The sequence below is a fragment of the Daktulosphaira vitifoliae genome, unplaced genomic scaffold (genome assembly GCF_025091365.1).
Source record: "Daktulosphaira vitifoliae isolate Bord-2020 unplaced genomic scaffold, ASM2509136v1 Scaffold_5, whole genome shotgun sequence".
NCBI lineage: Eukaryota > Metazoa > Arthropoda > Insecta > Hemiptera > Phylloxeridae > Daktulosphaira > Daktulosphaira vitifoliae.
This window is the reverse complement of record NW_026099576.1, coordinates 28,638,309-28,661,881: the sequence shown is the minus strand read 5'-3', so window position 1 is coordinate 28,661,881 and position 23,573 is coordinate 28,638,309. Positions and strand designations below refer to the sequence as shown.

The 23,573-nt window shown below is 27.0% G+C and overlaps 1 protein-coding gene across 2 annotated transcripts; it reads right to left on the bottom strand.

Moving 5' to 3' along the window:
- Nucleotides 1–2,869: 2,869 nt before the first annotated feature.
- Nucleotides 2,870–14,574, bottom strand: LOC126908692 (uncharacterized). Of its 2 annotated transcripts, none has more exons than XM_050690993.1 (11): nt 14,433–14,574; nt 14,129–14,170; nt 13,980–14,030; nt 13,771–13,812; nt 13,633–13,683; nt 13,510–13,539; nt 7,877–7,924; nt 7,587–7,640; nt 5,730–5,793; nt 5,540–5,619; nt 2,870–3,734 (listed from the first exon to the last, which is right to left on the bottom strand). In XM_050690993.1, the coding sequence occupies exons 1-11, from the start codon at nt 14,520–14,522 to the stop codon at nt 2,988–2,990; spliced, it is 1,299 nt and encodes a 432-aa protein (XP_050546950.1). In that variant the 5' UTR covers nt 14,523–14,574; the 3' UTR covers nt 2,870–2,987. The 2 variants fall into 2 exon arrangements, with proteins under 2 accessions (XP_050546950.1, XP_050546951.1); XM_050690994.1 differs by having other exon boundaries at nt 5,540–5,616.
- Nucleotides 14,575–23,573: the final 8,999 nt, after the last annotated feature.

The window sequence follows — 23,573 nt, the reverse complement described above, 5'->3', positions numbered from 1 at the left end:
ATTTCGACTCTGATTTATTTGTATTTCGTAGCTGGATATACCAACGCGAGATCTCAAATAATATCTTTGTCTTTATGCAAAGAACCTTATGATATGTGGCCTACTTCTTTTCAATCACCTGTAGGACGACCTAGGTTAGATGCGACTGTACTATAGATTTATGCATAATATATTATACTAGTGTCCTACACTCCGATGGCCTGCACTGTGGCAGAAATCAGACTGGCTAGTCGATAAATGGAAGGACACTTTGAAGAAATCTTATGATTAACTAAAATTCTAATTATAATATTATTGTACTAGTACCCTGTCCAGCCAGGTCGTGGCCCTTCAATAATAAATAGATACAATTCAATCAAATTAAGTACCTTAGAATGTCTAATGTATATTACAAAATAATATTAATAAATAATGCGTTATAAATTATATAAGTGTCTTACACTCCGATTGCCGCACTGTGGCAGAGATCAGACTATCTAGTCGATAAGTGGAGAGACACTTTAGAGAATGCTTATAATTAGTTGGAGCATTAACTATGATATTATTGTGCTAGTACTCTATCCAGCCAGGTTGTGGNTGGCAAGGCGTCCCAGTGTCCGCTAGAGGGATGTTCAGAAACCGTGAATGGCTGACGCAGTAAAAGAACCACTGTAAGGGAAGCGAAGCAGCCAAGGAACCACACGAATTTGNAAGTGAAGCAGCCAAGAAACCACACGAATTTGGGGGGAAATGGCCTTTTTATAGCCCGCAAAACTGGTTTAGCGATCTCTGGTGAGATTCTTGAAATATTTTTTGCTGTATTTGATTGGTTAATGTGATAGAATCTTTTACGTAGGTGTTTTATGGAATGCGTAAGAGGGAGGTTAAATCTTGTGTAAGGGTATTATTTTATTATTCCTCTTATCCACGGGGAAACACTGATTTGGTGATATATTTTATTAAATATAAGTATTAATTATTACATGTATTAAAATGTGATACTACACTTAATTACGTTTTTTAGCTGATTTTTCAACATGAACACGAAATTCTTATCTAACGACAACAAACATTAAACGAACAGAAAACATCTCAAGTATTCAGAATGTATTATTACTATTATTGTTCAATTATAATTCAGCCAATTTTTCTAATTATTCACATTATATCGACAAACACATATTTACTAATATATAGTTTTATATAGTAAACATATTTACTATATAAACATTTCATTGTACAACATATATTATTTTTATTAATTTTTCTAATATATTTGTTTTTGTACAACTTAAATTTAATTTTGTTTTATGTTTAAATTTTTATCTGTATATATGTATGTAACTATATTTAAATCGCTAAAATAGCTTTGCCCTAAATATACCACCTTGATTAAAAAGTTCCCGGAATAACCATCATAGGGCGCTCCCATTGTTACGATTTGAGTATTTCGTAAATATATATCTTGATGCATTACTTAAAAAAAAACGGTAGCACAGTGGAGTCACAACACAGGATGAGCGTGGCATAGTTGGGACTAGTATAGATGATATCTGACAGTGATTAAAATCACTATCATAAGACACGCTTCAATGAAAATCTGTAGATAGTGTTGAATTTTATGAGATTATGATTGTGTTTTTGCATTTATTTAATGTATATATATTAATTCTTTTAGCATGCATATTCAACTTAAGCTCAAATCTCATAAAATTATTGTACTATCGACTAAGCTTAAAACACTGATACAGTGACACAAGTATTACTTCAGAAGGGCAGCTGCACATATAAAAGCTTTTGGGATTCACAGGAATCGTGCCATAATAAGAGTGTCCCAAAAGTCAGATGAATTTTTACTATCATCGACTACGACTGTTACCCATATAGCCTAAGATATTAACTTAACTTAGCTATTATCGAGATAGTGCGAGAGAAGAAGCTGACAGTACTCTACACACGCACTTCCGGTGCAAGGTACAACTCTTTGGAGTTTTTTTACCAACTCTCCCAATATAACGAGGAGAGTGCACACCACATTGTAAATTAGCTCTTGATTAACTTCACACTGATTCACAACGTGGTAGTGTGAATTATAGAGATGGCCCCCCGCTGTACCCTAAATTAAAGATTAAAAAAACTCATTGAAGAACCTTTAATATATGTGGTTATTTGTTATTTGATTGTCTATTCTCATCATGTATTGGATGTGCGGTTATTTGTCATCCACACAGGTGACCCTTCTCTCGATTCAATAACAGTGATTTAAAAAGGCTTAAAGTAAAACAGCATTCTAGTGCGGTGCACAAGTAGCCGTCTTACGGTCCAGCTGCCTCGTACGAAACAAACAAAAAGAGAAACAAGTTAATTATGTATATTTTCTTTTGAAAAACTAAAATTGACACTTTTATAAAATAAAAAAATACCCATGGTTGATAGATAAAAAAAAATACGTATCTAAAAACCGATTCCAAGTAGTTGAGATTAATGTGAAGTAAAAAAAGAAAGACGTATTTAAAAGAAACCAAAAGAAAAAATGTATAAATAGAAGTTTTATTTTTTAATTATTTAAGTGGTTATGAAAAAAGAATCACTTTGCGTCTTATTATGTAGTCATGAAATATTTTTTAATTTATCAAAAAAAGTGGGTTAAAAGATTTTTTTCTAGGCCAATGATGTTTAAAAAATGTATAATATGCAATTGATTTTTTTTATAAAAATAAAGCAAATTAAAATTATAATTTTTATTAAAATCAATAATATGGTTTTGTTTTTATTTTAAAATAAGAAATCACACGATCTTTAGCAAAAATACATTTTTTAATGACAAATATCGACAATAAACCTTATGAGTATCATATGTATAAATTATATCATATTTAAACGATTACTATTTTTGTCTTTTATTAATTTTGAAATGGTTGAATAAATTATTGATTACCTGTGTAATTGAATTATTATAAATATTTTTGGAAAATAAATATCTACCATACTAAAAAAGTTATCAAATATTACAAATCTATTATGTTAATTCTTTCGAATTCTGCGTCAATTAACATAAAAATATTCTGAAATTTTTCCTCTAATTCCTTCTCACATATCAGTTTAAATTTGTATGTCTCATTGTCTCCTTGAGGTTTCGAAAATCCTTTAAAAATGTTATCTAATTCATTTTGTGTTAGAATGTGTTCATATTTAATATTATTCCATCTAAAGTTTTTTTTTAAATTTTCAATTTCTTGGGGCGTAAAGAAATACTTTGCATAATTATTTACTAATCTTTGAAAAACACACATTGTAGCACATCCATTAATTGCATTTTTAATATCATTATTAAGTCCTTCATTAATTTCATCTAATCCTATTCGTAATTTTTCGTCTCCATCCAAAAGATATAGTGCATCACCCAATTTTTTAAAATTATTCATGAATTGGTCCCAATATAGTGTTTTACAATAATCAATTCTTAGTGCCTCATAGGCATATACCATTAGCAAAATCGCATACTTTAAAATTCGATCACACATGATTTTTATTGCTTTTTTGAGAGTGAATTTAATATCTTTTCTGTGGATAGTTGAATTAAGAATGAAATTGTTTATTGTTGTATTGGGTAGTGTAGAAAAATATGATTGAACAAGTTCCTCTTCGACATATTTCCATAAAGACAAATTCTCGAGGTTTTCTAGTTGATTTCTGGTTACTTCATCATAGACCGTATCATTTATTAAAGATGTATTATTATCTAGTTCAATGGTCTGTTAAAAAAAATTAAATTTGTTTATAAAATAATACTCAATTACCTTCCCATATTAATAAAATATTTTATAGGACATATCTTAAAACATTTAAGGCTACAAACTTTTAGTTTATGTTATGTCGTACGTCGGTAGTGCCCCAACGTAGACACAAAGGTTTATTAAAGTTTTATGTATATATATATTGACGACGAGTTCGTCGTCCGAGCTCTTCTCGAGTCCTCCCGTTGGATAAACTGATCAGCCCCAATCTCTCTACTTAGTGGACTACTAAAGGGGTAGAGTTTAGACCCGTCAGCACAGTCTAGCTCAAAAGTAGCAGACTGAAGGGTGGCTCCTTGTCAGCCACCAGCACAACTACCTTTTTACTATACCCACTAAAGGACGGTTAAGCCCAAACACTAGCCAGCTCGTACACTAATTATTAAGATTGACTAAAGGACCAGCAGTCCAACCTAGACTCTAGCCGCACACACACACACACACACAATTTCGAGATCACCGTGAATATTAAAAATTTGCGCTAAATCCAGATTTTAAAATAGTTATTTTATTTACGAAATATATCAAACACAAAGTCAAATATAATATAATAATTTAATACAAAAATTAATTAAATCTTATAAAAAAAAATATAAAGTTATTTTTACGTCAACGACCTAACCCGTAACTCGACGTTTCTTCGACAAAAACGTCCAGTCTCGTTTCGCCCAGTATCGTCCCGTCNACGTTTCTTCGACAAAACGTCCAGTCTCCTCTCGCCCAGTATCGTCCCGTCTCCCTATACTTTTCATGTTTCCCTTTTATATTCTTTTTCCCACCATTATTAATTTGCTTACCCTGCATTTCCTTTTTATATGGAATTATTTTATTGCTTAAGAGTTCAAAAATTGCTTACTACTATTGTAAGGCTTATCTAATTACTACAGTTAAAAACTAAAATATATATTTTATGAGTTTTTATATAAAAAAAACAATGTCATCGTTTTTGTTTGAAACTTTAATGCTGAATAAATGACTAATGTGGTCATCATCAAATGTAATTACACAAATAGTCAGTCTGTGTAGTAGGGGTATTATAAATAAATATCTAATTGTAATATCTATCAATTATAACTTTAATTTCACTTGTATAATAAATCATAAAGCCCACCCAGTGCTTTTGGGACACTTAACTATAGTAAACTTCAATATAAATTAAAATCACATAGAATTATTTACCAATATCATACTGCGCTCGCGTGAAATTGTACAAAAAGAAAATTCGTAGGGGTGTTTTTATTTTAAAGCATATTGTTAAAATATAACAAAATTGTTATTTTTTCATAATACAAACAACTCAATTGATATCTTTAAATAAATTTTTATATATGCTTGTAACTAAAATATTAAACAGCAAACGAATATATATTCAATAAAAATAGAACGCGCACATTGAATTTCCTTTATAGTAATATTTACCATTATTATGCCTTTGAATGCCATTGTGCATAAAAAACTTTTTGAAATAATAATAAAAAAATTTAACGAAAAATATACAAATTTGACTTTAGCCACCAATACAATAAAAAGAACGGAATAAAGACACAAAATTTTTACATTAATCAAATAATAATTTTTATTGAGTCATGTTTACAGCCAGCATTTATTTTTTTAATAATGTTTTGAAAATTATTTCACAACATTATTTTTTTAAATTTCTGACTGGGACGTAATGAGTCATGTATTTACTTTAAATTAAATTTTAATTGGGAAAGATTGAAATTTTTAATTAAGTACACACGTAGACATATTTATAAACTCACTTGAATTTTAATTATTTTGATTATAATTCGCTTGTTTATTTCCCACATAAATGACTCTAGTTTTAGATTAATTTCTTCTACTATAATAAAAATATTTTTCAGTTTTGTTACATGGCATTTCTTTTTTGTCATGATGAGACATTAATATGTTTCAACAGATGACATAAGGATTAACATTCCCTACACTTACCGTTGTATTTGAAAATGATATCTTTTCCATTGTAATTTAAAATAATGTGTTTTTCTTCGAATGTCTTAAAAATATAAATAACAATTATTATAATTAATAAAATGAATTTAAATTTTCTGGAATGTTAATAAGTATAATTTAATATTTTTTCTTAAAAAAATTAGTTCCAGAAAATACGCCAAAAGGAGACACACGCTATATAACAAGCACTACAAAATAATGGATATACAATCTAAAACATAAACAACACACTTAAGCAAGCAGAAAAAATGAAATCAAAATCGAAATTGCACAACGTGCAGCAATGGTAATGAAAATAAAGAAGATTACAATAAAGGAACACAAATACTGTAGTAAATACAAGGAATTACCGACCGCATTTCAAAAATCACAGATAAATTCAAAATAAGAACCATTCTCAAACTGAACAAAGTTTTAGGATAACTACTCCGAAACCAGAAAGGCCATCTATCAGAAATGCAAAAACCCAGAGTTTATGAAATACTGTATTAATATGGTAAGTCATTCATTGGACAAACATGAAAAGAATAAAACAATACGAAAAAGACATAGATTACCAAATTACAGAAAAATCCACGGTAGCTGAACACCCGAAAAACAGTGGACACGAAATCAAAGTTGCACTAAGTCAGAATATTCAACTAAGAACCTCATTTTTTCACTCGGATGTACAAAGTACCAATTGAAATAAAGAAATGTCCAAAAAATTACAACAGAGAAGATAAATGAACTATTAGCAAGATCAAGTCTTCCTATCATACACCAACATCAATCAATCACGGTCTTGTGTTATATTACTTAGGGGAAAGTGGGCAATTTGATACCTTTAAGCTTTTATTAAATCTATTAAAGAAAATATTCACCATAAGAACTTAAAATTATTTCTTGATATATTTAAATCACTTGGTAAAAAGCTTATTAATTCATTTTAATCGTATTTAAAATTTTAATTAGTTAGAAAGAATAGTCAAATTGGACACCTTTCTCAACATTTTTTATTGTTGGGTAAGCTTATATCCATTAGTATAATTAATATTATGCTTAAAAAATGTATTATGAGTGTAATCCCTAGTTAAAAGGAGTCACCACCAGTCTCCTTAAGAAATATTGTAAGTATTATTCAGTTTTTTAATTGGTTTACATAGTAATAAAACAAAAAAATATTTGGAATGAAAAATATTCAGCAGGTATCTTAAATTTTTGAATTATAATTTTCCTTCATAAAAATGATAGCCGCCCTAATACTGCTGAATAATTATTAGATTTAGTTATTTTTAGTAACTGTGGTAATTCAACTAATTATAAGAAAATAATTTTTTTCGAATAAAATAATAATTATTATTTAACCGTTATTTTATAACGGTTTTATAAATTTCTTGTTTACTAAAAAAACTACACTTTTATTTTTGATACCAGTTTTAAGCCTCGAATATAAATATAAATTATATTACTGTAATTAAATACACAAAACTTACTGTCAATGAGATTCCAAACCAAGTATATATTATAATGTTAATTATAAAATAAATACGTTCTACAGCACTTTATTTATCATTCACCATTTAATTAATAAAAAAATTAATTTATTATTAATAATTTTATCCTTTATTTCTTTAGTTGCATGGTTTTTTGCAATTTAAAATCATGGAGTGTTTTTCATGTTCATCAACATTAATGTATCAAAAGCATGTTTGGTAAATTGAGAAAAACGTAGTATTAAAAGACATTAATATTAAAATTTTCAATATTCTATTTATTTTTCGATTAATTAAGTGATTAATGATTTAATAAAATTATGTTTTTGAATATTTAAATGTTTTAATAAAGTTATCGTACGATTTTAAAATATATTGTGTCTTTTTTTTTTATGTTTTCATAAATGAAGGCATGCTGAAAAAATATAAAAATATCAATAATTTCTTTACTAAAAATAAATGCAACAATATTAAAGTATTTTATTTATATTTATTATAATATAAATCTATGATTTTAAAAATTTCGTATAGAAATATTAACATGCTCTTTCGTCACAATAAAAATGTACCATTTAATGTTAAGTTTTTTATGAGTTTTTTCTATGAGGCTGTTTTCTCTCATAGAGCATAATTATGATTTATGATACTTACAAAATTCACATAAAGTTCTGCGAAAATCTCATTTTTATTTTCAATATCCTGGAAATAAAATCCAAAAATATATTTATTCAGTTTGGTAATAATCAGAAATTTCATTTCTGATTATTTCATTTCATGTAAATGTTAATGCGTGATTCGGGGACGTATCACGAGGCAACTTAATATAAAGAACGCCATACGGGCTAACGAAATAACGATATAACTGAGACAATGCATTTTTAGATGTTTTAGAACCAAACTCTTCAATCAACCCCTGTTCATTATTCCATACAGCATACACGCACCTGTACGGTCGCCTACTATTATTTTGGAGCAGCACATCATTCTACTATTGACTGTTATGCTGTGCGTTACATATTATTTTCATTGATATTTATCACATAATATTAAACAAAATGTATGTGTAATCATAATAAAATATAATATTATAATATAATATTATTTTAAATGCTATCGATTATTAAACGATAAAGTGTTATGAGTGTCACATTTGTAGTTTATAATTTATTCACAAATCGGTCAATCCATACCAAATTTTAAATTTTTTTGAAATTTCACACATGAGTTGCCGAGTATTTAAATAAAAAAAAATGTCAAAAAAAAAAAATGTTTAGGTGAAAATAGATTTATGATTTGTCAAAAATTTTGAAATTGCTAAATACCAGTATTTCGTAAAAATATTCCTGAAAATAAGTATTTATACTAAAGACTTGAAATTTTCATCACTTTTTTCATTGTGAGGTCTTCTAACATGTCCAATTGATATTATTGTAAGATTTATGGGACATGGAATGTTTTATATCATTTTCAAAATTAAAATTGACGATGAAATACAATTTTTTTAATCAAACTTTGAATTTTTGAAAAGGATTAAGTAGAAAATGACCCTGTAGAAATGTTATCTGATTCATTAAATCAAAGTTTCAATGACGATTTATTTATTTTAGAAGAAGAAAAAATTAATAAAGTGAACTAGGTCTTTAATATATTTAATATGTCACCTTTATTAAATCTAAGAAAATTAAATTCTGCTCATATTTCTAGTGCAATTCATAAAAAAGTCGAAGAAGTATCTTTAAATTTACGTGCTGAGTTTGAAGCTATTCCTAAATTTGCATCAAGCTCTAAACTTTTTCAAACTTCTAATTTATCGGAATATGATGAATTGATTAACAAATTAAAAGAAAAGATGATTGTTCTTCAAAAGAAGATAAAGTAAAGATTATTAATTTATTGCCCAATTCGTGGTCACGAGATAAAATATGTAGAGAGTTTAATTTCTCCGAATATATGGTTCGAACAACTCTTGAGTTAGTTAAAAAAGAAGGAATTTTACCTCAACTCTGAAAAAATACTGGTAATGTTATTAGTAATGAAATAGTTGAGCTCGTTTTAAAATTTTATGACGATGATGAAAATAGTAGGATCTGCCCTGGTAAAAAAAATTATGTTAATATTAAAATAAATGGTTCAAACGAGCATTATCAAAAAAGGTTATTACTTTACAATTTAAATGAATTATACGTGAAATTTAAATTAGTAAATCCAAATTTGAAAATTGGTAGATCTAAATTTTGCGCACTTAAACCTAAGTGGTGTATATTGGCTGGATTTTCAGGCACACATAATGTGCGTGTCTATGTTCACCATCAAAATGTAAAGCTTATGGTTGAAGGAGCTGAGCTAGAAGCTGGTTATAAATACTATCTAAATTGTTTAGTTTGTAATATTGAAAATTATAATTGTATGATGGGAGAATGTGTTATATGTTTGAATTGGACAGTTTAAAAAAAATGCTTTCTGACAAATTAGATGATGGTCCAGAAAATATTATATATAAACAATGGGTTTGTACAGATAGAGCTGATTTTTAGTAACTAATATTGTACCTGTTGATAATTTTATTGATTCATTAAGTGAAAAATTATGTAATTTAAAGAATCATCATTATACATCAAAAATTCTACAGGATGAAATACAAAATTATCATTGGGCTAATAAACAGGCTACACTCCATCCTTTTGTTTATTATTACAAAGCTGAAAATTAAAATAAATGCAGATGCTTATGTGTTATAAGTGACCACTTTGAACATAATACGGTAGTAGTACACGCATTTCAAAAATATTTAATAAATGATTTAAAGATAATATGTCCTTTAACAAAAAAAATTATATATTTTAGTGACGGTGCCGGCAGTCAATATAAGAATAAAAAATTTTTTATGAATATAAGCTAATATAGTGAAGATTTTGGAATTGAAGCTGAGTGGAATTTTTTTGCGTCCTGTCACGGAAAAAATGCAAGTGATGGTGTTGGTGATACAACAAAAAGAAAAGTTACTAAGCATAGTATACAGAGTGTGCGTGAAAATCATATATTAACTCCAGAAACAATGTATAATTTTTGTGTTGAAAATGTAACAGGAATAAAATATTTTTTCATTCCTACAAGTGAAGTTAATGAACATGAAAAAAAGTTAAAACGAAGAATTGAAAATGCTAAAACAATTCCAGGCACAAGGCAAATACATAGAATAGTATCTTTGAAAAAAAATTTGATATGATGTAATAAAACTTGACACGGCCACGGCGTTGTCACACGTTGACACCCCGCGGTCGTGTCAGCTCCTTCTCAGCCACCGCTTCACTGTAAACCGGACCGTCACACACACGCGTTATCGTCGTGGTGTAAAGTCCAACAAATGCCTAGCGTCGTATACCCCGCCACAATAATACGTGTAGTCAGTTATCTCTTGACACCACGACAGCAAGTTATCATCGTGATACCGATACATGATCGTCTTCCCGAATACCGAAAAGTTTGAATCGTTACTTCGGCACCTCATAATTTGCATTTTATTGTTAGTTTCAATCAATTTAGTTTAAGTATTTTGTGCGTATTCTGTTTGTTTCCTGTGTTATTTAAAATCAATAAACGGCTCGACGCCACTCTCTTATTTCAACATCAACTTCTATCAAACTTAATCTTCAGCTCAATATCAAGGTATAAAATGTTCAAAGTAAAATATATATATATTGTGTTTAATTGTCTGTTATAAAACTTTTATATTATAAATTCTTAAATATAATAATTATTTAAATTATTATTTGTAAATAATAATTAATACATTTATAATTAACTTTTTATTAAAAATTAATAAATATACAATCTAATTAGAAAAGAATATTTAAATATAAAGTTTTTGCAATAATTTACAACATAATAAACTCAAAAAAGGGATTTTTCAAAACTAATTTTATGTTGGTTTTGGTAAAATACCAAAGTTGACATTTTTACCATAGAAAGTCAACATGTGCAACAATATTGTGTGAAATTTTTATGATTTAATTTTCAGTCTCACTGGAGAAAAACTAGTTAATGTTGCCTAAAAATCGTTATTTTAGAAATTTGAACTTTTTTATTCTTGTGCTACTAAAAAAAGACCAAAGTACAAAACTTCAAAACTCAATTAAACTATACTAATGAATAATGTTAATACGATGTACAAAAATGTTGATTAAAAAAATTATATTTCATCGTCAATTTTAATTTTGAAAATTTCATTTTTTAAAAAAAACAAAAAAAAAACCTTTTTCAAAATTACTTAAAAATTACATTAAAATTAAAAAATCTTATAGTTAATTACTGGACATGTTAGAGGACCTTATAATAAAAAAGTGATGAAATTTTCAAGTCTTTAGTATAAATACATAGGTTTCAGGGATATTTTTACGAAATCCCTTATTTTGCAATTTCAAAATTTAGACAGGTCATAAATCTACTTTCACCTAAACATTTTTTTTTGGACATTTTTTTTATTTAAATACTCGGCAACTCATGTGTGAAATTTCAAAAAAATTTCAAATGGTCGTGCATACACTCTGGATGATTTGGTATGCATTGACCCAACTATGAAAAATATTCATTTTATTGATAGTTTTATATAATTTACTGTGTTATATGAAATTTATAATAATAATAATAAGTATTATGTATGTAGTTAGTACTTAGTTAAGTTTAAAACATTGGATATAATTGATATTGTTGGGGTACTAATTTAAATTTTTACAGGTTGGAAATCAAACAAATTTTTAATTATTTTACAAATATTTTTTTTGGTTCTTTTATATTTGATTTGAGCAATCTCTTTGGTAACTGAGGATCTACTATCTCTGGGAGTAAACACCTAGTAAAGTAAAATATTAGTTACTTTTACTAATATTTTTAACAATAGATATTATTATATTATTACTTTATAATGCACAATACAGCAAGAAATAAGAGTATAAATTAATATTTGGTCATTATAAAATTTGTGAAAGATATTACCAAGAAATAATACCCATAAATGAATGTAAATGAGATACATTTGTTTATACTGATTATCAAACAAACGGATATATTATGAAAAAAATAAATGTCATTGCACATTTATCAAATAAAATTAAAAATCCCTTTATCATTTATANGATATAGAAAGCATAAAATAAATGTCATTCCACATTTATTAAAAAAAATCAAAAATCCCTTTATCTTATATAATTTTTCTACCATTTCGTTCAAATTCAATTTTTAAAGAATCATTATTTATAACTAACCTTAAATTAAACTAGGCGTGAAAAACCTGGTATGTGCAAAAAATGTAATGTATATTTAAAAATAAGTCTTTACCAAAGTAATGAGTTCACCAATAAATATAAAATGTACATGACTCTAACGTACATTAAATATAAATTTATATTTTATAATTTATATTTATTTTGTTTATTTTGCTTCTTCAAAGATGAGATAGCTTTTTTAATATTTGAAAACTTGATAATATGTATAAATATTAGAACTTTTTTAAATTTACTTTCTAAATTTCCCGGGAATACTGCGTCTTTTAAAAAGTTTTTTTTTTATACATTAAAAGTTCAAAGAAATAAAAATTGTATCTACCGTCCGATAAATTTCTGATGAATAACAACAGTAATATAATGTATGATATATCACGCAGGGACATACTATTTAACTAATTTATTTACCATTTTTATTATTATGTGTCTATTAATATTCGAAATAATTCTTGTGAGATTGAATCATCTATCCACAGATCTAACAAGCACTATGTATATCTATAGCTATACTTATGGACCAATCAGTTTTCCATATTGATTTGTCCATGAACTCTCTGCATTATACACGAGAGATTATAAATATTGGTAGCTAATTGGTTTTTTATGATATCGCTATTACAGATACAAAGCGTTTATTGTAATTCATTATTTAATCAACAGATATGCTTAAAGTGTAGTTGAAAGGCACATTATTGTGAATTAAAATTTAAAAATACACAATATGCAATACAGAAAACATATCTGCCGATAGTCATCATTGACAATAAACGCTCCATATCTGTAAATAAGCGACGTCATAAAAAAGAAATTAGTTACCTGTATTGTAATTCTTTGCATATTATATATGTAAATAAGCTCAAAACTATGAAACTTTAAATGTTTTTATCTAATAAACAAATAAATTTATATAAAAATTTCAAATGCCATTTACTATTAATATAAAACTCAAAACCCGTGTTCCCCTATTATTAAGGTTGTTATAATATTTACTTAAAAAATTCTTACCAATATTAAAGGACCACACATTAAATATTTCTAAAATAAAAGATTTTACGGTAGAATGTTTTTATTAAATATTGCAAAATGAAAGCGGTGTCTAAGTGGTAACAATACACAATAAATGCTTACTTTTGAAGTTTTCAAATAATATATTTCCGAAATCCCCCAAGCATCTATACACTATAATATAACCGTAAGATTGAACAAATTTAAGAACAAAAAGTTGATTTCTAAAATTTATTGACATTTAATAATGAGTTAACTTACATAATCATATGGGCCGTATTTATTATTTACTATTATTTCTTCCTATATGAAAAAAAACATATTTGAAAATTTTATATAAAGATTTGACATTTATAATCACAGTTTGAATAAAAAATTATTTATTTAAAAAATAATAATATAAAGTGTATATGAAAAATAAAACTATATGAAGACTTTCTTTGTTCTAAGAATACACAATAAAAACATACTTTTGAAAGACTGGAAAAATCTTTCTCCGTAATCCACATAGATACTGTATGCTATTATATAACCATTAAATGTTAATATTATTGACTTAAATTTCAAAATAGTTGATTCATAAAATATATTAATGTTAATAATAATAATAATAACCTACATGACCAAATTGTTTTTTATCATTATCTAGTATCACTTTTTCCTATATAAAAAAAACCATATTTGAAAAAATTAAATAGAGATTTCATAATTGTAATCATAGTTAGCAATAAAAATTATTTATTTAAATAACAATACTTTCAGGTGAATTTGAAAAATAAAACTATACAATGACTTTCTTAATTCAAAGAAAGTGTTAAATTTTCATTGGTGTTTTATACTAAAAATGTCACATGAAAATTAAATAAAAAGTATCTATACTAAACTATTAAATTAATTATCATTAAATAAACTATTTATACTACCGGGTCAATTAAAAGTATATTTCCAAAAACTTCTTCAAAAAAATGTCCACACATAAAAATTAATAAAAAAGTATATATTTTGTAAAACATTTCACAAGAATAATTAGATTTATATAATGTAATTGGCTGACTTATAACTTAGAATATAGTTTATTAAATTTTCATTGAATTTTCGCATTTTTATATGTATTAATGTAAATAAAAAAAACAAATATTAATAATAAACTAAGACTATTTTAGAATAAAACCATATTAGCGTACTTTTCACATCATCTATGACAATAATATATAAATTATATTATTTTATTTATGTGTGACATATGATAAAAATTGGTAATTGCTATTACATTTTTTAATTTTAAAGAGTAACTAATTGAATGAATTTTAATGTAACACAATAAATAAATTTTAACATTTTTATGTGTAAATATAAATTTTTATAATATGCCTATTAAATATTATTAGCTTCGATGCGAAGCTGAGAATGTATTAGATTTACTATGGTGTGTTTTTTTTTTTTGTGTCAGTTACCACTTTTTCTCAGCTCTCACGGAATCGATTTCTTTCAACAATACGTCAAATGATCACAAATCGTATCTAGTCAAAGACATTACCCTCAAAAATTGAAAAAAATTCCCCCTTTCACCGTAAATGGAGGAAACTTTCAAAAAAATTGCTAATTTTCAAAATTTGTTCAATTTTTTTTTCTTAAACCTGCAATAACTTTTTCAAAAATGAACAAACAATACCTTCTAAGCTTCATATCGAAGCTAAAATACGTTTTTTGTAAAAAAAATTCTTTTTTATATTTTTAACTTTATAATGCTATAACTTTTTAAAAATATTATAGTATAATAATATATTAATTATATAATAATTAATATTCAATATAATTTTTTTTGTATAGATGCAAGATGTATTAGCCTTTCATTTGGTATATTTTTTTTATAAATCTGCCCCTTTACCTACCCACAGAGGGGTATTTAAAATGTCAACTTTTTCAAATTAACTTTTGAAAGTGTTCTGGAAAGTCTGACACTTTTATATATATTNTGAAAGTGTTCCGGAAAGTCTGACACTTATATATATATTTTAAATTAAAGCTAATGTAATATATTTTATTATTGAAAAAAAAAATTTCGGACTTTATTTTGTCTTCGTGGTGAAAATGGCTACCAAATGCTATTTTTGTGTGAAAATTCTCGATTTTATTTTTTACATTTTTAAATTTATAATGCTATAACTTATTGCAAGGTGTATGGACCAACACAATTTTTTTATGAGAAATAATATTTATATCCTTTTTTCATTCGACATACTTTTTCTTAATCGGGATATAAATAAGGATTAGATAGTGTTTACTATCTAAATCATTGTACCGAAGCGTTTTTAATGATATTGATTTTAATCATTGTCAGGTATTATTATACTTGACCCAACTATGCCACGTCATCACTGTGCCGTGTTTTTATAATATTTATATCATTATTGTTTTATAGCATCAATTTCTAGCATAGAAGGTATCAATTTTAGTGTAGAGTTTATTTCTGTAACGGTTGCCGGTAATGTGTCGTACCTTAGAGCGTAGGTATTGGGGTTCGATTCGGTTGAGCTGGGCTCTGTAGGTACTCCTGTCATCTCTTGCACAAGCAATATATTTTAGAGGAGACGATAAACATGATAAACAAAATATAAAATATAAAATTTTTTTTTTTTATTTCTTTATTATTCTGTATTTTATTTTCTAAATCATCAAATACTAATAACTCAAAAATTATTAAAACAAAACTGGTTCTCGACAAGTTAACATTTTATTTAATCCAATCTATATTTATTAGTATAAGAATAAAATATGTTTCCATTTAACTATCAAAAGTCATCCATAAAATCTATTATATTTTCGTATCAATGCGCTCAATGTAAATTATCTTTAAGAAGCTCAACAACATATACGATAAAAATAATATTTTAAAGTAGAAAAACCATAAATGAAAAGCATTTTCAACGCAATATAATGATTTTAGAATTTTTATTAACGCGAAGAAATGCTTTATTGAAATCAGAATTGTAAGAACATTTATTACTATGTTCTTACCACTTATTGTATACACGTTATATTTCTATTTATTTAATTCGTAATACATATTAATTAGCATAGAGGTGTCATAAAAAAAAAGTTAAGATGGAATAAGGGTGTTTTTGTCATAAAAAAGATGAGAGTTAAATGGATATATATTGATATATTGATTGACTATGTATGTGATATTTATCTTTTGTCGCAAAAAGGGAATTATATAAGTAGGTTAATGTTTTGTATATTGGGATGGTGAAATCCAATAAATAGTTTTTTTATATGAGAAGAAATGAGAGGATAATTAAATTGAATATGAGTATAAATATTATGTTAACCTGAGTTTTGAAATTCGTTTAGCTATAAAATGAAAAAAGCATATGGCATAAAATCATAAATTCTTTGTTTTGATATAATGACCACTCCTATTTTGTCGTAAACTATAGATCGCAAGTAAATCACTTCTGTATGACGCACAATGAAACGTGCAACGATTAAGAAGAAGAATTTTACGATTCTTAATATTTAGTGGTTGTGTTATAGAAATAATAAACTGTGTGTGTTTACGTAAATTGCAAGTGTCCAGTTGTTGGGCGCCAAGCCTTAATGGCTAAATTGTTATTATTTTTTTTATAGGTATTAAATATGAACTAAATATTTATGTTTAACGCAAACTGTTGCGTCCTGAGTGGTGACTAAATAACTATTAATAATATTTTCCCTCTTTATCTGTTATTTGCTTGACAAAAGTTATTCTTGATCTACCTTATGTTTATTTTTTTAAATTTTTTATGACATGCTTAGAAATATAATTTCTTACCTTGTGTCCAGCTAGCTTCATCGTTTGTTGTAAAAATGATATATATAAAAAGAGCACTGACTTTTATCTATTTATTTATTTTGTAAAATTATGCAAATTATTAAACTTGAAATATTACTTCACTGTGGTTCCTTTCTATACTTGGTGTCTGAGTATATTTGTTACTTTATATTTTAAAATGAATGTTTAAATAACCAGATAGTTTATGAGAGCCAATCCCTAGTGACACGTTATAAACTATTTTTTTACGAATAGTTTCAACCGCTAGATGTGCTAGGGTAATGATTTCAACAAACCATCAGTATCTTGTGCAATCAATCAAACACGTATCTATTTAAATTTAAGATACATTCTACGATCTCCTTAGTGACACGTCACAAACTATTGTATTACAACAGTTTCAACCGCTAGATGTGCTAAGGTAGATTTTCGAAATGCACTTATTAAATAGACACTCCAATTGAAGAATTAAAAAAATTCTTAATTGGCACAATTCACAAAATACAAAATAAAAAATTAATTTATTTTAATATTTTATAAATATTTAAAACTAAAAAAAATAAAAAGATAAAAATGTTAAGTTATTTTTAAAATGACATTAATAAAGAGAGATTTAGATAATAAACACCAAGTATGAAAAAGATTCTAAGTCATAGAGAGAATATCGCGAAACAGTCTGGTACAGAAACGCTTCATGACCAGATTTTTATAAAAAAATGAGGTGGTAAATGAGCTAAAAATCGCTCTTTTATAGGCCCGTTTTATGAGGGGGAGATTTAATGTTTTATATTTTAATTGCCAAATCCTTCTCATTGGCTAGTCAAGGAAACTTGAATAGACCTGTGCGCAATCTATTATTCTACTAATTTGAGTTAATGTTTCATATTTGTATTGGTGTTTATATCTATCATCTTCCATAATAATGCGGTTTATTAGAAAAATTATCAATATAAAAATATAAATAAAATAAAATTATGAGTGCTAAATATCTATTACAGAGGGAGAGGCTGATGTGACAATTCTACTCGTCAGTAGCTAGGAGCTACTGACGTCGAACTAACAAAGGGCAGTTGTGTTTGAGTGGCCGTTATAGACATAGTTTTCAATACTATTACTTTCGTCTTATTTATATTATTTATAACTTTATAAATTGTTTTATTCAACGCCAATTTTCATCATAGTCAACCAACTCCGTCTCACTTGGATATACCTACAAACCAACTGTACTAGAATTCAGATCGGACGTATTGTACATTTTATTGTATTTATTTATTGTACATTTATTGTACATATAACTTATATTTACTGAACATCTAAAATATAACTTAACTTTGTCGTTGACATAATACAATAGTCTAATTTTATTTAATAATTTATCCCCTGTAACTAAGGTACACGATTGCCTGTGTCTCCTTCAGGTAATTAAAACTCATTTAATAGTTCAGGAGAGTCTATATGACCATCAATAAGACGCCTGAAGAAAATTAGATTAGCTTCAGTTCTCCTGTCAGATAAGTAACTTAAGTGATGAGCTTTTTATTTCAACACATTTGTAAATTGCTTGATCACCAAATATACAAATTTCTTACATTAATTATAAAAATAAATTTTAAACTACAACCAATAAAAAAAAAGTAAATAATTTAAAAAAAAGCTTGTTAGACATGAACGATTGTGGCATATAACTTATACTTATTTAGTATATGAGGGGCTTAGAATGCAAGGAGTATAAGTGACATTTCAAAAAAGAAAATGACTTAAGTTATGTCTTGTATTGAGAATAAATAAATAAATAAAAAAGAATTCATGATAAATAAAGGGAATAAAATATGGAACTAAAATAAATCAAAAGTAAAATTCTCAATACTATATTCATTTTTTTTGTTTAATTAAGTGATTAGTGATAAACAAATCACCTTGTACTTGTGTTTTAATGATACATGACTTATAGATGTAATAAATAATGAGCTAAAATATATAATAAAAGATACGTACGATTATAATATTTATAATGTTTTTTTTTAAATTCTAGTACCACTGTAATCATCCTATAATAATAAATTAAAATACCTATAAGTTTTCAATTTTTTACTAAAAATTAATATTTAGATTATTTTATTTATAATAATTATAAATATAACAATAATAATAATTATTATTGTTATAAAAGATAGCTACGAGCTAAAGATTTTTTCACACAAAAATATTACAAATAAGAAAAATTATTTCCGTCCTCACCCATCGAAATAATGTATCCACACATATATATTTCTAATTTTTTGATAGGGTTGATCTCTACCCTCTCTTGCTGATCACACTTATGGTCAAGATACTTACATAACGCATAATTTTCCTCTTCGCAGAAGAATCGCCGAACTTGAAGGTCTCAATGCGAACAACGCGACACTTGGTGAACCGTCTACTAGCAAAGAGACAGCAACGTCAACAAATGCAGACCAGGAATCGCAAGATCAACTGGGAGCAGTAGCTGAAAAAATATAACATGGTTCTAAAAACGCATACGGATTACCAAGAAATCTTTAGGGTGAATTGTAGGATAATGATATCCTTGAGAAAATTTAGTTATCATCTTTCAACCAAAAATAATGCTTACCGGTGAAAAATAAAAAATAAATTGTTTTTCAATTTGCATTACTCATTTAAAAAAATGTTATACACATTCCTAACAGTTTAATCAAACTAACTAAATATTACAAATTTTATTTATTTATTTTTTTTTTAAATAAATGTAGATTTAGTTACTTAAAATTTAAGAACTTGAAATTTGAATAAACGGAATATTATATTGTTTTACAAAAAAAACGAAAAATATTGTAGTAATATAATTTATTTAATATATTTATAAATTTTGATAAGTAATTCCAAACACATCATCAGCCAATATAAATTTGTACTAATATGTTTGAAAACTTAGTTATATGATCTAACTAGGATTGTAGTTGAGAGGTGACTACTTGGGCCACGCAATGGAATGAGGAATCGCCACCCTCACGGCTACTTTGCAAAAGAAAAGTCGGGTCACCAACCACTTAGGCGAGTGGTTTAAAAAAAAACACCCGGACCATAAGTGGATTAAAAAAAAAATTAAACAAGAAGTAAACCATATAAGATTAAATGAAATAACATACAATATAATAAAACCAAGTAGATCGTTGAATAAAAAAATATATATATATATTAAAATATAAAGTTTTGTTGTAGACCAGTGGTTCTTAATTGGTGTTTCGCGGAACACTGATGCTCTGTGAACTTGGCTAAAGTGTGTCCGCCAAAATTTCAAAATTGGCGAAAAAAAATTATAAAATTATTGTTAAATAAAATTACTGGGATAATTTAATTTTCAGTTTCATCGTTTTCTATAATCGTACTTATTACAACACAATGAATTATATTAGTACTTTTGGATAAAACCGTAAATTATTGTTAAATAACATACAAAAATTTTACCGTCACGTGTTCGTGTAATGTTGCATCCATACGACAATAACAGAAATAGATTATAAATAGACTGATCGATTGCAGATAGTAGAAATGTAAAAGAAATACTTAGTATACAANAATAGATTATAAATAGACTGATCGATTGCAGATAGTAGAAATGTAAAAGAAATACTTAGTATGATTCCGATCGTATGCGATACAATATGTTTGTACCGCGATTAGAATTTTATTACAATTTTCAACATCATACTTATGCGAGCATGGATATCTGACCGAACAAGCCGTAGCATGGGGCTAACGCAAACTCGGTATGGGATTAAAAATAAAAATAAAAAAGTGACGACGTCTCCGAAATCGTTGAAAAATGCTGCATGAAAAGCTTTGCTCGCTGCTAGACGTGCGATCAAGAAGAGTCCGATGAGTGTACCTCGCATACTAAATATCCCGAAAAGCGGAAGAGTGTTGCCGTTAATTCCAATTTTTGCCGGTTTGTCAGCACTAGGAGCACTAGCAAGCGGAGCTGCAAACGTTGTAAAGGTTACAAGTGAATTGAATCGCAATGGACGGACTGGTGATAACGTGGGTAAAGGACTGTACATTCTTCCTTACGGATCCTGTTACCGGATCGATAAGAAGAAACCACAAAAAAGTCGTTCAAAACTGAGAGTGAAAAAAAACTAATTCCGCTGCTACCCAATCGTGCATTATACGATAATGAATTAGATCATTTCGCTCGACGTGTGCTCGAACCACATGTATTTCGTCGCGACACATTACCACGTACACAACCACATACAAATGAAATGGCTGTGATTAATCTGGACGTATCGAGCAATAGCGGAACACATTGGGTAGCATACAATAAAAGTGGTGACCACGTTACGTACTTTGATAGGTTTGGTAATTTACCGCCGCTATTGGAAGTGCTACAGTATTTTAACGGCTGTAAAATCACATACAACTACTGAAAGAGGATTTCATATTGAATTTTTTTGTGGGGATGGGATGGGGGAAAATTTAAGGTAAAATAATGTTAACTTACAAATTTATATACAATCAGAAACTATTTACAAAAAAAATCGTACTAAAAAAATTTACTACATATTTTAAATAATTTATTTTTTTTTTAAATTCTTGGCATAATGTGCTTTTATTGCAATTAGGAAAACAACGCCGGTATTATTTTTGTGCTTCTTCTTTTGTTAAAATATTATTATACACTTCTATGAGTTTCACGCCCCTCTCTGCCAAATCATTTATAACTTTTAAATTATTTACTATTAGTTTTCCTTTTTTTTGATTTGGATACTAAGTACCATAAGTGACCGGAAATTTTTTTAAAACTATTTTGAAATATCTTTATCTATTAGTTCATAATCAATTATATTTTTAATAAATTGTAAATATAAATTCAATGTCGAATTAGATTTGGTATGATAAAAGTATTCAACTACAAAGTAAATAATTTTACTTTGTAATTTATTAATTTTTTAACTCTATTTGTGTGTGCTACTATCAGTCTATAATATTCCAAATTTTTTTGTAACATGTTGCTATATAAATTATAAATTTAAAAAAAAAATGATTTTTAGTTTCACCTGAATTTAACGATGGATTTTTACAATTATAATCAAATTTTATGTATTATAAAATTTGATTATAATTGTATTGCTCAATTGAGTAAATCTTTTTAACAACTTTTTTTATTGGTTTTTTTAGATATATAATCATTAAAATTAATTAAATTCTGAATATTTCCATTGTAGAATCTTTTTAAACGCCAAAATTTAATTAGAAATGATTACTATGATTTTTATTTAAGTGATCTATTACGATAAAAATGTAAAAAATCTAACTTTTCTGATAAATGTACTGTAAATAGTAATTATAAAATTTCCTGATTGCATATTAATCTTAACAATTTTATTTTTTTCTTTTTAATAATGTCAATTTCAAATTTGCAAGTTGTGCTAAATGTTCATGAAATAAATTCATTTTTTTTTTTTATTAAAACTTTCACTTTAAAGGACAATAAAAAGTAGGTTCAAAATGATTACTTTTAACATATTAAAAATCAAAATCAATAATAATTTGAAAACAATTCATTTTAAATATTATATAATATATAATTAAAAGAATTACTAATCTGGGTATAATTAAGGAAGTAGAAGTTGATGTTGCTTTTGTAATTATCCATCAATTTTTTAAAATTATACACTATCTACAGATTTGCGTCGAAGCGTTTCTTATGATGGTGATTTCAATCACCGTCAGATTAAATCTATACTGGACCCAACTATGCAACGTCTCCACTATGCCGCGACCCCACTGTGCTAGGTTTTTTTTACTTATTTTATATGATTGGCAACGCCACTTACACTATCACCGCCGGTTTTGCGACAGACGGCATCGCTGTAACCCCGTCCAATTTCCTTGTCGCGTTACGTTTGAGAATCGATTGCGCTGCACACTGGAAACGAAAAAGTCTTGCGTTTTTCTGCGTATTATTGTGTTATATTCTTGGTACCATTGCTAACTCTTGCTACGTGGTTCTATGGTTCTATGGTCCCAGTTCACAACCGTCGTATTCATTAATCGCCATTGGGATTTTATGTGGTTTGTTGAATTGCCATAATAGTTCTATACCCTTATGCACATCGAGTACAACTGCCTGTACACTACATTGGTTGATTCGGTGCCATACAAGGTCAATATCAACAATACATTTCATTTCATTTTGAACTACTAGTCATCAAGTCGATAGGTAAATACATATATTATTTGTTGA